Genomic DNA, 17,485 nt, shown 5'->3' with positions numbered 1-17,485 from the left:
TTGCTAACCCAAAGGAGATATTGAGGCAAAAATCTCAGTCATCTGAGGTTTATTGAGCTAGAGCTTGAGGGCATGACTGGGAAGAATGTTAACAGCCCAGCGGGTTCACCTTGCCCGCTGACTAGACAGAGCTGATTTCTCAAGACAGGGGAATTGCAATAGAGAAGGAGTAATTCCCACAGAGCTGGCTGTGTGGGCGATCAGAGTTTTATTGTTATTCAAATCGGTCTCCCCAAGCATTTGGGGAGCAGAGTTTTGTTTTTTTTTTTTTTTTTTAATCCTGCCACAGTATTTTTAATTACGTACAAAGATCTGACATGTCACCCAAGGACCCATTTCACCCACTGCTCTGTTTGGCCGCCAGTCTTTTGTCTCTCTCTTCAGCAATGGTGAGGCGGATACCCTTTCCTCGGGGAAGAGAAATCCATGGTTTGTTGCCCTTGCCAATAACAAAAATGTTGGAAAGTCGAGTGGCAAAGCTGTTGCCATTGGCATCTTTCACGTGAACCATGTCAAAAGATCCAGGGTGCCTCTCTCTGTTGGTGATCACACCAATTCTTCCCAGGTTAGCACCTCCAGTCACCATACACAGGTTACCAGTGTCGAACTTGATGAAATCAGTAATCTTGCCAGTCTCCAAATCGATCTGAATGGTATCATTCACCTTGATGAGGGGATGGGGGAAGCGGATGGTGCGGACATCATGAGTCACCAGATGAGGGATTCCTTTTGTGCCCACAAAGATCTTTCTCACTTTGCAGAGTTTTTAAGGACAACTTGGTGGGTGGGGAAAGGCTAGTGAGTCGAGAGTGCTGATTAGATGGGTTAGAGATGAAATCATCGGGAATTGATGCTGTCCTCTTGTGCTGAGTGAGTTCCTGAGTGGGTGCCACAAGATCAGATGAACCAGTTTATTGGTCTGGGTGGTACCAGCTGATCCATCAAGAGCACCATCTGCAAAATATCTCAAGCACTGATCTCAGGAACAGTTTAGGGAGGGTCAGAACCTTGTAACCTCCAGCTGCATGACTCCTAAACCATAATTTCTAATCTTGTGGCTAATTTGTTAGTCCTACAAAGGCAGTCTAGTCCTAGCCAAGAAGGAGGTTGGTTTTGGGAAAGGGCGGTTATCATCTTTGTTTTAAACTATAAAGTAAGTTTCTCCCAAAGCTAGTTCAGCCTGCACCCAGGAATGACCAAGGACAGTTTGGAGGTTAGAAGCAAGATGGAGCTGGTTAGGTCAGATCTCTTTCACTGACTCAGTTACAATTTTGCAGTGTCAGTTTCAAGAACACCAGCTATGGAAACATCTGTGGCTTGAAGCAGAGGTTTCTGGGCGACTCAGGATTTATACTCTCTTTTAAAGGAAAGAAAGCGTGTAGGAAGAGGTGGGTAGCCAGCCAATGAGGCGAATGGTTACATGTCTGTGAGATTTTAATTAGTGCCCAGTAAATCTACATTTTATATAAAATGAGGTGAACATTGGAAGAAAAAAGGGAGAGTAAAGGAAGCATCAATTATGCAGATATCTCAGGGCAGGTGGAAGAATGGTCTCATCTTCTGGGAAGATGAGCTTGCAATCAACATTATCAGTGTGAAATCTAACAGATGTTAGTTGTAGAAGCTAGATTTAGAAAACCTAAGTTACAGTGGACACGTCCTTGCTTTATAGGAGGATATGCATCTTGAAGGGTTTCAAGACCAGCAAAGAATTTTCCATGGGGGGCCTGGCTGATGGATAATACTTTGACATAAGATTGTAAAGCAACAGCTATTCATTTGGGAAAAGGATGGCTAGTGTTGCATGACTCTGTCTTCAGGCTTAACCTCCTCTTTGGTGTAATGAGTTTAGGAGTCCCGAGATGTTTTATTTTTCCATTATATTATCTTAGTTCCATTTCCCTCCTTAAAACTCCTCTTACTAACTTTGGTGCCCTGGTTCCTTTTTGTGTTTTTGAAGCTCTCTAATACTTGTTGTCCCAAAGGTCACCAGGATGGCTAAATATTAGAAAGGACAGCTTTATTGGCAATAGTGATTTGCAAGCCTGAAAGAGACAGTCTCCAGTGTGCATTGAAGGTGCTTTCTCTTGGAAGAGGAGAAGGACAGGTTGGGTTTTATGTTTCACAAGGCTGGCATCATACATATTTGGCAGGTTTCGGGGCAAAGCTATACATATTTGTGAGGGGAGCCTACATGCAGACTAGGTAAGCACGTTTGTAACATAAATAACATGTTCACTTTGGGGCAGGGTTTTAGCATTAAAATGAGGTGGAATTTGGTTCTTTGTGTCAAAAGGTGAACTACAGAAAACAAAAACAGTTTGTGCACCCTCTGTATAAGCTGCTGAAACTGGCCTGAGGTCTGCAGTAGCTTATCCAAAAAGAATGTCTGTAAGGCTGGTCCTCTGTCCAGTCAGGACTGTAGTGGTCTGGGTTGTAAATCAGCTTGATATCTCAGAAAGGAATTCAGAAATCTGCCATGTCTGCCAGGCCCTGAACCCTTGACCTGGAGATAACTTTTGTTTCCTTAACCTTGGGGCCCGTCTTAGTTGCTAAAGGGGTGTCTGTTTTGGTGTCTCAGATCATATGCTTTCAGAAAAATTTTTAGAAATAAAACAAGGTTTTTACTTAGACTTGTAATAAAGTGACTCGATTGCTTTCTATTTTCTTCTACATATAAAATACTTTAGAGAGTGTCAACCTAAAATAACAGAAGCTCTCCAGAGAAATGAGTTTATTTGGAAAGGAATGACAGGTGATTGCAATCTGGGAATTCTTGTGCCGTGGCGAACCGTGGCCGGGCCATAGGTGTATCCAGGAAGGCAAGGAAAGTCGAGAGTTTTTTTAAAGACAAAATGAGGAAGCCTACATAAGTTATTTTCAAAGACTTTTCCTTGGCTACAAGGATCAGTAACAACAGTGGCATTAGTCCGAGGTTGAACAGGCTGGGTATTGTTCTTGCAGAAACAGTTTTTTGTTTTGTTTGTTTGTTTTTGAGACGGGGATGCCACTCTGGTGCTCAGGCTGGCCTTGAGCTCCTGGGCTCAAGCGATCAGTGGTCTTTGTGCAAGGCTGTGGTTTTCAGAGTCCTTATCACAGTTTTTGTGTGCCTCAGAGCCCCTCCTCTATTGCCTACAATCCCATTTTGGTAGGGTGTGGCCTAAGTGACTCCATTTTGGTTCTCATGGCTTTCAGAAAAGCGTTACTTGCCAATCCTTGTATCTTTAGGGTGACCCTATAACTTTATGTTTAATTCTAATTGATCTGTGCCCCAGTTGGTTTGTATATATGCACATCTTAGTTCCTTGAGAATGCTGGAGATCCAGGTGTGGCATTTGCACCTGCACTACAAAATTGTATTACATGATACCTTTTTTATAGTACATGATACACATGTAAATGTGATATTTACAGCTCATATTTCATTGGCTGCATTTGTGCTGTTTCCTAACGGTGCCTACAGAGGCTCCTTCCAGCAGGTACACAATCTCCCCCATTAGGCCATCACAGCTCAGAAGACTTCTCTCTAAGCAACTGAACTCTCCCAAGGTGACTGTTTCCTGCTCTGGGCTCCTCCCATCCTCCTGTCTTGGCTTAGCCCGGCTGACTCTGACCCTGTCCCTGAGCTTACTGGGAACAATTGTGTTAAACGGAAGGGCCAGGCTAATGAGCAACATTGTCACTGTCTAGCAGGCCCCCCAACCCCGTTTTCTAAGCAGTTGTTAATTGAGAAAACTAAAGAATTGTGGGGCTATGATGGCCCTTGTGTTTTGTAAGAGTCATGCTGAAGAAACACTTTGTGTGTTGCTTAAATCAGAAACAGTGGAGTCATGTTTTGTATTAAAGACAAGCACCTGCAGAAAAGAGCGGACCCCTAGGGAGGGTCGAGCGTGGGGGTGGTTGGGAGAAGGGTCGGGGGTGGAGGGGAAGGGTCGAGGGCGGGGGTCGGGGGGAAGTGTTGGGGGTCAGGGGAAAGGGCGGGGATGGGGGGAAGTGTCGGGGGTCGGGGAAAGGGCGGAGATGGGGGGAAGTGTCGGGGGAAGTGTCGAAGGTGGGCGTGGGGGTAAGGAAGGGTCGAGAGCGGGGCTGGTTGGGGGAAGGGTCAGGGTTATGGGGGAAGGGTCGAGGGTGGGGGTTGGGGGAAGGGTCGAGGGCGGGGGTTGGGGGGAAGGGTCGAGCGCCGGGGTGGCGAGGAGGAAGAGCTGGGGGTGAGCAGCACCAGCGTGCTGGGGAGGGGGGAAGGGCGCAAGAGAGGATCAGGGGCGTGCGGTACACCCATGGAGGATCAGGGGTTCGCCCGATGGAGGGTCAGTGGTGCCCCGGATGGAGGGTCAGGGACGCTGGAGAGTTAGGCGCGCACCCGATGGAGGATCAGGGGTGCTGGAGGATTAGGCGCGCATCCGGTGGAGGGTCAGGGGCGTGCCCGATGGAGGATTAAAGGCGCTGGAGGGTTAGGCGCGCGCCTGATGGAGGATTAGGGGTACTCGAGGGTTAGGCGCGGCCCGATAAGGGGTCAGGGGCGTGCCCAGTGGAGGATTAGGGGCGCTGGAGGGTTAGGCGCCTGCCTGCTGGAGGATACGGGGTGCCAGAGGGTTAGGCACGCGCCCAATGGGTCAGAGGCGTGCCCGATGGAGGATTAGGGGAGTTGGAGGGTTTGGCGCGCGCCCGTTGGAGGGCCAGGGGTGTGTCTGATGGAGGATTACGGGTGCTGGAGGGTTAGGCGCGCCCCCGATGGGGGCTCAGGGGCGCTGGAGGGTTAGGCGCGCGCCCGGTGGGCCGCGTGAGGGAGGCAGGACGTCTTCCGGGTAGAGGGTGGGGGAGGGGGGGAGGCGGGGGAGGGTGCACAAGAAGGGGGCACCACTGAGGATCGTGGGGGGCGACTGAGGGAGGGAAAGGGAGAGCCGGAGCCCCAGCGAGCGGACAGGTTTCTGTCTCTGCAGTATGTCAAACAGGGTTACGGAACGTTTCTGTCCTAGAAAGTGTAGCGCGCAGGGCCCAGTCGTATCTTTTGTCGTGCGAGAATATATATGATGAATTTTTCATGGTTCCGTGTGGGAGAAATGCATTTCAGTCTTCCCTCTAAAGAGTGAGGGAAGGAGAAAAAAAGCAGAACAGCGACAGCGAAAGGGAAACAGAGCTGTTTCTGGTTTGTTTTTTTTTCCCCTAGAAATGCGAGCTAACAGCATTCCTTTGATTGCCCTGGAGGCCGTCAGTCAGGGCTGCAGTGAAGCCTGAACTTCTTGAAGTCAGGAAAATAAGGAGCCCAGAGGCACAGACAGCAGCAGCTGAGGTCTCAGGCCAAGTTATAATAAATAAAACCCTAGTGTCAAATCCCAGGTCTTTGAATTTTATCAGGGGAGGACTGAAGAGTTTTTAAAATCAGTGATTGGATTTGGTGTTTAAAGTTATGTTTATTTGTAATAACATAAAGGGAGAGTGCTCCTAGTGGCCCCAATTTGTGTACTGTATAAGGCAGCGCATGAACGGACAATTTTAAACATTACAGTGGAAATTCACAAGTACACGTCTGAATAGAGTGGAGCCGAAGCCGTCCTCTAGCAACAGGCGGGCGGCAGCTCAGAGGACCCCGTTTCCACCTGGGGCAGGATCTCCCCTGTTAGGCTCCCGCCAACAGGGAGCATAAAAGCCTGCCTCCGAAATCCTGAACGTGAAGGGCGTCAGGGGCAAGCAAGCCCATCCTGAAACCCTGTTCTTTAAATTAACTTCCATCCCTCACGTATTTCCAGCCTAGTTCTGGTGAAAAATGGCTAACGGGGTAAAGTAACATCTAAAACCTGCTTAGAGAACCGTTTTGTCTCGCTCCCACTTGCAGATGGTGTTTTTTGGCTACATGGTTTTCAGTATCCTCTTTGGCCTCCTGGCTGACAGATACGGCCGCAGGAAGGTAGGTGGGGCCTCACAGTAGCATTTGGAATTGTCTTTTGTGTGTTCTTTTGGGGGCAACCTTATCGTTGTTTCTCTTTAGTAGGCATCTCCCTCCCAATACCCAAGATAGAAAACGCAGACATTTCCCTCCCTGATGGAACATTCCAGGCTTATCTTCTGGACATTTTTCTCAAGTTACCTGTGCCTGCAGCTGTTCCTCTGCAGTCCAGGTGTGGAGTAAAAGGAGATGCAGGTATTATAGAGTTCTAAGAAATCTCTACCAAGAAGGATTAAAGGAATGAAGGCCGCTAAGTAGCTCTGTTTGAACTTTTAAAGGTTGGGACTTAGAAGCAGTCATGGGTTGGTTAGATGCCCCCACCACGTCCAGTTTACTGTGGTGGTGTTGAGAACAGAGGTCTGATATCAGTGGGGGCACACATCTGTTCTCCATTTATCCATATATTCGCTTCTAATAAGTTAATAAGGGGAATGGAAAAGGCCCTTTTTTGCCCTTCAGAGCAGCCCTATTGGGAGGTCTTTTCCTCTGGTTTTCGTTTAAGTGACTAGTCCACTGCTGCAGCAGCAAGCTCAGAAGAAGCTGTTCTTTCAGGGAGACAACTACCTGTCATGAATGAATGTCCATAAAGTCCCTAACCCCCCAGAGCACCCAAGTAGGTTCGGAGGGAGCAAGTCTCCCTTAATCTGGGGGCGAGAAAACTCACCCTCAGGCACCTATCTGTTTGAAACTAGCAGGAACTGGTCACAAATGAAAAGACAAGTCCAAATTACAATCAGTAGGAAACAGACGCAAGTTTTAAAGCCTGTGATGGAATTTTAGGACAAGAAAAAGTAAAATCACTAGTGCCAGATGGCCAAGACCATAAGCCAAACCTGCTGCCATGAGGCAGAGGCAGAGAAAGCAGAAGTTCTCTGCAAAGCCATTTGCCCGAATATCCCGTCCAGGGACCGAAATGGAAGCCCTTGCTCTTAGAGAGTTTATAAAGAAGGCTCCCAAACTCTAGACCTCAGCCTAAAGGAAAGGAGGGCCAGATTCAGAAAGACTCACACTTTTGCCCCCAGTGAAACCTCTGGAGTTAGGGGAACGCAGTGGGTTCGTGCAGCAAGTTCAAGAGGAGCCTATGGGTAATTGTGGGGGTAAGGGGTAGTGTTGCTCTGAACCTTGCCAGCTATGCCAGAAATATTGACCTAAAGGAAGAAACAGAGGCAAAATTAATATAAGTAGGGAGTTTATTTGGACCAAGATTGAGGATTGCAGCCCAGAAGTCATACAGTCCAGTTGCCCTGAATATGTGCTCCGATTAGCAACAGTCACAAGTGGGTTTTTTAAAGGAGGGAAGAAAGGAATATGGGGGCACTTCCTAAGTTATTTACTAATAATTTACATTGGTTCATTAAAATACGGTACGCTATCAGCTGAGTCTACATCGTTCTTGGTGTCACAAAATCTAAAAACATGGAGATAATGGGTGAGCGTCACATTGTGCAACTTGTGGTAACATTTTAGGTAATTTATCACATTGTGCAACTTGTGGTAACATTTTAGGTAATTTATCAGCTAGTCTGGAAACTACAGGGAAGGTAAGAAAAACAAAATGAAATACAATTACCCCGAGCATGGGTGCGGGAATGTGACTGGAGTCGCATGCTCCTGTGTCTCTGGACCTGATAAATTCTGCATACCTCACATTCCTCAGACTGTTCTGAGCCGCTTTTCTTTCTCAAGTTGATGGATGTACGGAATTAAAACATATTAGAGTGTGGACATTTGCAGGTATAAACATAAGCCGCTACACATTTTGCTTACATTCGTATAGCTTTGAAACTAGCTACTTGCTCAAAGTCACGTACCTACTAAGATTAGACATCAAGACATAAATTATGTCTTCTGATTACAAACCCAGGTCTGTCTTTTCTATTTGCTTGATTTCTGATGAAATCCTCTCTAAGCATAAACACAAATGGAGGAACCTCAAAGGAAAACATTAGTAGAATTGGCTGTATGTTTTAAAGTACATGAAATAAATATCATAGATTCTTGTAAATTTGAAAACACAAGTATCTCAACAGAGCACAAAAAGGCATTTTATAAAAGAAATACAAATTGTCAAGAAACTTTGAAAAAACATTAAAGCACAGGAGTTATCAAAAATAAAACACATAGCAAGATATAATTTTTCCTTATCAAATATGTAAGGAAAATTTTCCTTAAAGAGTCCTGCACCATTGAAATGGACATTTTCATGCCTTGTAAGTATATAGACACCCTTATCATACCCTATTGGTGTCATTATGTCATTATTATTACACAATATTATTAAACCCTGTTGGTATAATTTTTGTGACCATCAGCCTGGCAATATGAAACAGGAACCTTGAAAATACTCTACTAACCTGAACATTTGTCTTCCAGAAATCTAGCTTGCTAAAGATATCAGAGAGGGTATAACGACTTATGCACAGATATCATCACAGCTTATTTTAATAATGAGAAGATCTGAAACAGCTTTAACTTCAACAGTAGAGCAAGGTCTTATGTATTATATTACATGTATGAAAGTACATCTTTCCACTGGAACATTTACAACCATTAACACTTTTTTCTCTTACAAACAGAGAAGATAAAACAGTGTTAAGAATATTTTCTCTGGGTTGGACAATCAATCGTGATTTCAATTTTTTAATTTTCTTTTTTTCTTCTGTATTGTTTACTATGAACTTACATGATCCTTATAATTAAAGAAAAAGCAAATACCTTAAGTGTTCTCCTTGTACTCCTCCCAACATACTGCCTCGTTATGTTCCCCAACAGCCCTGTGAGTAGGGAGGACACGTTTTTGCCTTTTGATGTCCAAGTTCAGGGACCTGCCACCCGTGAGGGTGGGCACAGCAGGGTAGTTTTAAAGAATGGTCTGAACTTGGTAGGTCTGTGCTTCCAGAGAGTAGAATGGCATGGGTTGTATTGCTGGATGATTGTGAAAGGCCAGCGGGCTTGCTATGGATGAGCTCCTCAGAGAAGCAACTATCAGGATGGAAACCGAAAATTGCCTTCAGAAATTAGGGCTTCTTCCCTCCCAGCTTTGAGGTAGGTCCCATTCATGTGTTCTGTTGTTGCTTCAGATTCTGCTCATCTCGTTCCTGTGGGGAGCCTATTTCTCCTTGCTGACCTCGTTTGCTCCTTCGTACAGCTGGTTTGTCTTCCTGCGGACGATGGTGGGCTGTGGTGTGTCTGGCCACTCACAAGGGTAAATACGTTACCCAGAGGACCCTGAGACAGAAACGTGTACCCCTGCAGGCCCTGACACACACACTGCGCTTAATAGACCAAAAGCATTGTGAACCCAACATATCTGAGACAGGTTTCAGTCCATTTAGAAAGTTTATTTTTGCCAAAGTTAAGGATGTGGCCGTGACACAGCCTCAGGAGGCCCTGAGGACATGTGCCCAAGGTGGTTGGGGTACAGCTTGTTTTATACATTTTAGGGAGACATAATACATCAGTTAATACATGTAAGATTTACATTGCTTCCATCTGGAAGGGCAGGACAACTCAAAGGGTGGGGGCTTCCAGACCACAGGTAGATGTTAACACATTAATTTTTTTTTTTTTTTTGAGATAGAGTCTGGCTCTGTTGCTCAGGCTGGAGGGCAATGGCACAATCTCAGTTCACTGAAACCTCTGCCTCCTGGGTTCAAGCGATTCTTTTGTCTCAGCCTCCAAGTAGCTGGGATTACAGATGCCTGCTACCATGCCCAGCTAACTTTTTGTATTTTTAGTAGAGGTGGGGTTTCGCCATGTTGGTCAGGCTAGTCTCGAACTCTTGACCTCAGGTAATCCACCCGCCTTGGCCTCCCAAAGTGCTAGGATTACAGGTGAGTCACTGTGCCCGGCTGATCTAAACATATTCTGATTGGCATTGGTTGAAGGAGTTCTCAGTAGAAAAGAATGTCCAGGTTAAGACATTGAGGTCTCCACAACCAAGGTTTTATCATGCAAATGAAGCCTCCAGGTAGCCAGCTTCAGAGAAAATAGATTGTAAATGTTTCTCACCAGACTTAAGGTCTGCGTTGATGTTAATGCTGGAGGGGCATAATGAGGCATGTCCGACCCCACTTCCTGTTGTGGCCTGAACCCAGTCTTTCAGGTTAAATCTTAGAGTGCCCTGGCTGAGGAGGGAATCCATTCAGATGGTGGTGGTTGGGGGGTGAGCAGGGGTGGCGGGTGCGGGCACTTCAAATTTTATTTCTGGTTTACAGCGTTAACAAGTTACAGATTTATAGACGTTGCTTGTGCAAATTCAGTTGAAGCTTCGTTTGGCTTTTAGTGATAGCTGCTTATTTAATGCTCTAGCAGGAGCAGTTTTCTCCTTAAAATGATGCTTGATGGTGAGGCCAGCAGAGCTCTAGATCAAGCAGGTGTTAGCTTTTTTGTTCATAAGGCTATTCATTGTTTTTTAGATGTGCAATATTTTGTTACAGTAAATACTAACAAGTGTCACATTAGGCAACAAAATGTCAACCCAGGCTGGGCGTGGTGGCTCGCGCCTGTAATCTGAGCACTTTGGGAAACTGAGGCAAATCCCTTGAGCCCAGGAGTTCAAGACCAGCCTGAGCAGCATAGTGAGACCCTCGCTCTACAAAAAAAAAAGTTTTTGAAGTCAATCCAAACATAATTTATTAATTTCTTGAATTTGTTGGAAGAGTTTAGTTTGACCATAAGCCCCTGTAACATTTAGGAGTAACTGTTTTTGAGTACTATCACCCTATGATTTAAGACTCCTCTTGTAAACGGGAGGGGGAGAATATGTCAGATGGGATCGAACTAGAGTGACTCCATCTTGAATAGGGGCTGGGTAAAATGAAGCTGAGACTTGCTGGGCTGCATTCCCAGGAGGTGAGGCATTCCTAGTCACAGGAAGTGATAGGAGATCAGCAGGACTGGTTTCACAAGATACAGGTCACAAGAGACCCTGCTGATAAAACAAGATGTGGTAAAGAAACTGGCCTAATCCCACTAAAACCAAGATGGCAACCAAAGCAAGCTCTGATTGTCTTCACTGCTTATTATACTCTAATTATAATGTATTAGCATGCCAAAAGACACTCCCAGTGGTGCTGGGACAGTTTACAGATGCCATGGCAATGTCCAGAAGTTACTCTAAATGGCCTAAAATAGGGAGGAACCTTCAGTTGCAGGAACTCCCCTCCCCTTGAATTAACAGGGCCCCTTGGGCTCTTCTCTTCTTGGTGCCTTGGAGCAGATTATTCTTAAAATATGTTAAGAGAAGTCAAAGCACCTAATTACTGCCTTCATGCGTTAGAGAAAGAATTGTTCTTCCCTGGGGCGTACAGTAAGCTTTGAGCTTTGGAGCCCTAAAGGAGTAGAAGCTAAGTAAAAATTTAAAACATTCCCCAGGAAACAGCTCAATAAATATGTTAAAATCCCCAAATTCTGGCTAATAACAGCAACAGAGAACAGCAATTAGAAAACTGATGGAATATGTTTCTGTTTATTCTTGTGTTCACAAAGAAAATATGTACTTAATCAGAAACTTGTGCCTTGACTGTCCTCATGAATTGAGAGAACTATTTACCTTCTCTTGGGTATATTTTAATTTCCCAATATGTTTTAGAAAAGGGAATCAGGCTGAGTGCAGTGGCTCACCCCTATAATCTCAGCCTCTTAGGAAGCCAAGGTGCGACAGTTGCTTGAGGCCAGGACTGGCAATGTAGCAAGGTCCCATCTCTACAAAAAAATTTAAAAATTAGCTGGGTGTGGTGGTGAGTACCTGTAATCCCAGCCACTTGGGAGGCTGAGGTAAGAGGATCTCTTGAGCCCAGGAGTTTGAGGCTGCAGTGAGCTGTGATCAAACCACTGTACTCCAACCTGGGAGACAGCCAGACCTTGTCTCTTAAATAAATAAATAAATAAATAAATAAATAAATAAATAAAGGGAATCAGGCTTGGGAAAACATTTTGCCAGTGCTTCCCTTGGCAAAACAGATAAGGCTTATATTTCTTTCTTTTTTTTTTTTTTTTTTTTTTCCTTTTTGAGATGGAGTTACGCTCTTGTTGCTGGAGTGCAATGGCACGATATTGGCTAACCACAACCCTCCACCTCCTGGGTTCAAGTGATTCTCCTGCCTCAGGCTCCCGTGTAGCTGGGACTACAGGCATGCGCCACCACACCCAGCTAATTTTGTATTTTTAGTAGAAATGGGGTTTTTCCACGTTGTCCAGGCTGGTCTCGAACTCCTGACCTCAGGTGATCACCCACCTTGTCCTCCCAAAGTGCAGAGATTACAGGCGTGAGCCACCACACCTAGCCAGGCTTTTATTTTTTAAGTGTTAGAAGGTTTAAAGTATTGGGAGTAAAGATGTAAACCGAGGAGCAGTTGTCAGTTTCGTTCTTACTGTTCTCTTATGTGGATATTAGCTGTCACAATTCTCTTCTGATAGATAATCAACTTCTATGCTTTTGAATTCTTTATCCCTGTGACAAGAAAAACTGATTTTTTTTAAAAGATTATTTAGTTTTTTAAAACAAAATTGTGCTTTTTCCTGCTTCCTGTTTAGGTTAATCATAAAGACTGAATTTTTGCCCACGAAATACCGAGGCTATATGTTACCCTTGTCTCAGGTAAGGCAATGTAGGAGTTCTACCTGCCTTTGGCATCCTATGGGATATGATGTACATATAGGCATACCTTGGAAATATTGCTGGTTTGGTACCAGATCGCTGCAATTAAGCGAGTATCAGAATAAAGTGAGTCACACAACATTTTTGGTTTCTCAGTGCATGTAAATGTTATGTTTACACTAAAGAATAGTAAGTGTGCAGTAGCATCATGTCTAAAACAGCAATGTACACACCTTAATTTTAAAATACTTGATTGCTGATAAATTCGAATGATCTTCTGAGTCTTTAGAGAGTCATGATCTTTTTGCTGGTAGAAGGTCTTGCTTCAGTGTCAACGGCTGCTGGCTGATCAGGGTGGTGGTTGCTGAACATTGGGGTGGCTATGGCACTTCCTTAAAAAAAGATAACCATCAAGTTTGCCACGTCAATGGACTTCTTCTTTCCCTGAAACATTTCTCTGTAGGATGCAAGGCTGTTTGATAGCATTTGACCCACAGTAGAGAACCTCTTTCAAAATTGCAGTCAATTCTCCCAAACTGTGCCACTGCCTTATCAACTAAGTTTACGAATATCCTAAATTGTTGTCATTTCAACAATGTTCATAGCCTCTTCACCAGGAGTAGATTTCATCTCAAGAAATCGGCCGGGCGTGGTGGCTCACGCTTGTAATCCCAGCACTTTGGGAGGCCGAGGCGGGCGGATCACGAGGTCAGGAGATCGAGACCACGGTGAAACCCCGTCTCTACTAAAAAATACAAAAAATTAGCCGGGCGCGGTGGCGGGCTCCTGTAGTCCCAGCTACTCAGAGAGGCTGAGGCAGGAGAATGGCGTGAACCCGGGAGGTGGAGCTTGCAGTGAGCCGAGATTGCGCCACTGCACTCCAGCCTGGGTGACAGAGCGAGACTCTGTCTCAAAAAAAAAAAAAAAAAAAAAAAAAAAGAAATCACTTTTGTTGCTTATCCATAAGAATATAATCCTATAATAGATATTACAGTAATAAATGAATATATATCTATATTACACAAATATAGTGTATATTACACTAATATATTGAATGTACATATATGTAAATTATATGTAAATATATTAGTATAATATATAGTAGTATATATACATTTATATGTACATATATTACTGTAGAGTGTGTGTGTAGGGGTGTGTGTATGTGTAGCTTATATCACCTTGGAGGATAAAAGTGAGGCTCTGATATTTTTATTTTATTTTTTGAAACAGAGTTTCGCTCTTGTTGCCCAGGATGGAATGGAATGGCGCCATCTTGGCTCACTACACCCTCTGCCTCCTGGGTTCAAGTGATTCTCCTGCCTCAACCTCCCGAGTAGCTGGAATTACAGATGTGCACCACCATGCCCAACTAATTTTTTATATTTTTAGTAGAGACGGGGTTTCACCATGTTGGCCAGGCTGGTCTCGAACTCCTGACCTCAGGTGATCCACCCGCCTCTGCCTCCCAAAGTGCTGGGATTACAGGTGTGAGCCACTGTGCCCAGCCGGCTCTGATTTTTCTTTTCTTTTCTTTTTTTTGAGACAGGGTCTTGCTCTTTTGCCTGGGCTGGAGTTTAGTGTCGCGATCTCAGCTCACTGCAACTTCTGCCTCCTAGGCTCAAGGGATCCTCCCACCTCAGCCACCTGAGTAACTGGGATTACAGGTGCGTACCACCACGCCAGCTGATTTTTGTATTTTTTGTAAAGATGGGGTTTCTCCATGTTGCCTAGGCTGGTCTTGAATTCCAAGCTCAAGCAATCTGCCCGCCTTGGCCTCCTAAAGTGCTGGGATTACAGGTGTGAGCCACTGTGCCTGGCAGGCTCTGATTTCTTTTTTTAAAAAAAAAAAAAAAAAAAAAGGAAGTGAAACAGGAAGTGAAAATGTGGTCTCACTATGTTGTGTGGAGTTGTGGTCTCACTATGTTGACCATGCTGTTCTGAAACTCATGGCTATTCTCCTGCCTCAGCCTTCCAAAGTGTTGGGATGACAGGTGTGAGCCATCTTGCCTGGTGAGCAGTAATATTTTAAAAAACCTTTTTTTCTGAGAAGTAGATCTCAACAGTAGTCTTAAAATAGTAAACCGCCTGTAATCCCAGCTACTCGGGAGGCTGAGGCAAGAGAATCGCTTGAACCCGGGAGGTGGAGGTTGCACTGAGCCAAGATTGCGTCACAGCATTCCAGCCCGGGAGACAGAGGGAGACTGTCTCAAAAAAAAAAAAAAAAAAAAACAAACTCAGTAAACCATGCCGTAAACAGACATGCTGTCATCCAGGTTTTGTTCTATTTCTAGAGAACAGACAGAGTAGATCAGCATCATTTAAACAATTTATTTTATTGATACATAGATTTACATATTTTGGGTATATGTGTGATAATACATTCGTATAATCAAATCAGGATAATTGGGATATACATCATCTTATCTATTCTCTACACTAGGAACCTATGAATTATTCTCTTCTAGCTATTTTGAAATGTGCAGTCAATTAATATTAACTATAGTCACTCTACTGATCTAGCAAACACCAGGACTTATTTCTTCTGTGTGTTTATTTGTGTGCAAGATTTAACATAATTCTTTTTTTTTTTTTGAGGGAGAGTCTCGCTTTATTGCCCAGGCTGGAGTGCAGTGGGACAATCTTGGCTCACTGCAACCTCTGCCTCCTGGGTTAAAGAGATTCTCATGCCTCAGCCTCCCAAGTACCTGAGATTACAGGAGTGCACCACCACACCCAGCTAACTTTTGTATTTTTTCTTTTCTTTTTTTTTTTTTGGAGACAGTCTTGCTCTGTCACCCAGGCTGGAGTGTGGTGGCATGATCTCAGCTCACTGCAACTTCTGCCTCCCAGATTCAAGTGTTTCCTGCCTCAGCCTCCTGAGTAGCTGGGATTATAGGCACGTGCCACTACGCCCAGCTAATTTTTGTATTTTTAGTGAGACACGGTTTCACCACGTTGGCCAGGCTGGTCTTGAACTCCTGACCTTGTGATCCACCCGCCTCAGCCTCACAAAGCGTTGGGATTACAGGCATGAGCCGCCATGCCCGGCCCTGTATTTTTTCTTTAGTTGGGATGAGATTTTGCCATGTTGGCCAGGCTGGTCTTGAACTCCTGGCCTCAAGTGATCTGGCTGCCTCAGCTGAAATTACAGGTAAGAGGCACTGTGCGTAATTCTTAAGGGCCCTAGGATTTTCAGAATGGTCAATGATCATTGGCTCCAACTTGAAGTCACCAGGAGCATTAAGCCCTAATAAGAGATTCAGCCCGTCCTTTGAAGCTTTGAAATAGGCATTGATTTTTTCCTCTGTAGCTGTGAATGTCCTGCATGGCATCTTCTTCCAATGGAAGGTGGTTTCATCTACACTGAAAATCTGTTGAGTGTAGCCATCTGCACCAGTGATCTTAGCTAGATCTCCTGGATGACTTGCTGCAGCTTCTCCAGCAGGACTTGCTGTTTCACCTTGCACTTCTATGTTACGGAGACAGCGTCTTCCCTTAAACCTCACGAGCCAGCCCCTGCTAGCTTCAGACTCTTCTTCAGCAGCTTCCCCACCTCTCTTAGCCTTCCCAGAATTGAAGAGAGTTAGGGCCTTGCTGTGGATTAGGCTTTCGCTTAACGGAATGTTGTGGCACTTTGATCTATCCAGCCCACTCAGACTTTCTCCATACCACCCATAACGCTGTTTCACTTTCTTACCACTTTTGTTCACTGGGGTAGCACTTTTCATTTCCTTCAAGAACTTTTCTGCTGGGAGCGGTGGCTCACGCCTGTAATCCCAGCACTTTGGGAGGCTGAGGTGGGAGAATCACTTGAGGTCAGAGTTGGAGACCAGTTTGGCCAACATGGTGAAACCCTGTCTCTGCTAAAAATATAAAAATTAGCTTGGTGTGGTGCCAGGCACCTGTAATCCCAGCTGCTCAGGAGGCTGAGGCAGGAGAATCGCTTGAACCTGGGGGGCAGAAGTTGCAGTGAGCAAGTGAGCAAAGATCCTGCCTCTGCACTCCAGCCTGAGTGACAGAGCAAGGAAAAAAAAAAAATTGGCTGGGTGTGGTGGCATGAACCTGTAGTTCCATCTGCTAGAGAGGCTGAGATGGGAGGATCACTTGAGCCTGGGAAGTTGAGGTTGCAGTGAGCCGTGATTGTGCCACTGCACTCTAGCCTGGGCAACAGAGTGAGACCCTGTCTCAGTAAAGAAAGAAAGATGTGCAACTTTTCCTTTCAGTTGAACACTTAGAGACCATTATAGGATTACTAATTGATCAAATTTCAATACTGTTGTATCTCAGGGAATAGGAAGACTCAAGGAGAGGAGAGAAACCAAAGAATAGCCAGTAAGTGGAGCCATGAGAACCCACAACATTTATTGAGTTCATATATAGGTGCAGTTTGGGGTGCCCCCAAACAATGAAAATAATTGTTTTTGTGGAAGATACATAGAAAATCATGGGTCACAGACTACCATAACAGATGTAAAAATAATGATAAAGTTTGAAATATTGTGACAATTACTAAAACGTGACAGAGATATGAAGTGAGCATGTGCTATTGGAAAAATGGCACCAATAGACTTGCTCAAGGCAGGATTGCAACAGACCTTCGATTTGTTAAAAAAAAAAAAAAAAAAAAATTGCAATATTTGCAAAGTGCACTAAAGGAAAGCCCGGTTGAAAGGAGGTGTGCCTGTGCATGTTTATTTTTGGCTGGTTGATTGTTCTTCGGTTGATGCATTGTCTATTATTTTGTACCAACTAAAGAGGCCTGGGAATGCTTGAAGCCATAGGTCCAATTCCAAGGTTTTCTGAGCCCCGGATGATCATCATCCAACAGCATTTAGAACACAGTAACCAAATAGTCCAATGACCAGTTTCACTGGAATGACAGAAGCCTAGGAATGCATCCAGGATAAACTTTCTTCCCCACCGAGCCTTCAGTGGTG

At 44.7% G+C, this 17,485-nt stretch overlaps 1 protein-coding gene across 2 annotated transcripts in view; it reads left to right on the top strand.

Annotated features, from left to right (window-relative positions):
- Positions 1-17,485, top strand: part of SVOPL (SVOP like) — an 85,431-nt gene that overhangs the window by 10,335 nt on the left and 57,611 nt on the right. The window contains exons 1-4 of one of the 2 annotated variants that reach the window (XM_030825815.1): positions 4,797-4,805; positions 5,834-5,905; positions 9,025-9,149; positions 12,482-12,545. In XM_030825815.1, the coding sequence (XP_030681675.1) occupies positions 5,834-5,905; positions 9,025-9,149; positions 12,482-12,545 (261 nt within the window). In that variant the 5' untranslated portion in view covers positions 4,797-4,805. Of the gene's footprint in view, positions 1-4,796; positions 4,806-5,833; positions 5,906-9,024; positions 9,150-12,481; positions 12,546-17,485 lie in introns of those variants that run through there. The other variant, XM_003261396.2, reaches the window with a different exon arrangement.

Source organism: Nomascus leucogenys, chromosome 13, assembly GCF_006542625.1.
Source record: "Nomascus leucogenys isolate Asia chromosome 13, Asia_NLE_v1, whole genome shotgun sequence".
NCBI lineage: Eukaryota > Metazoa > Chordata > Mammalia > Primates > Hylobatidae > Nomascus > Nomascus leucogenys.
Note: the sequence above shows the minus strand (reverse complement) of the source record. Positions and strands in the feature narration are given on the sequence as shown.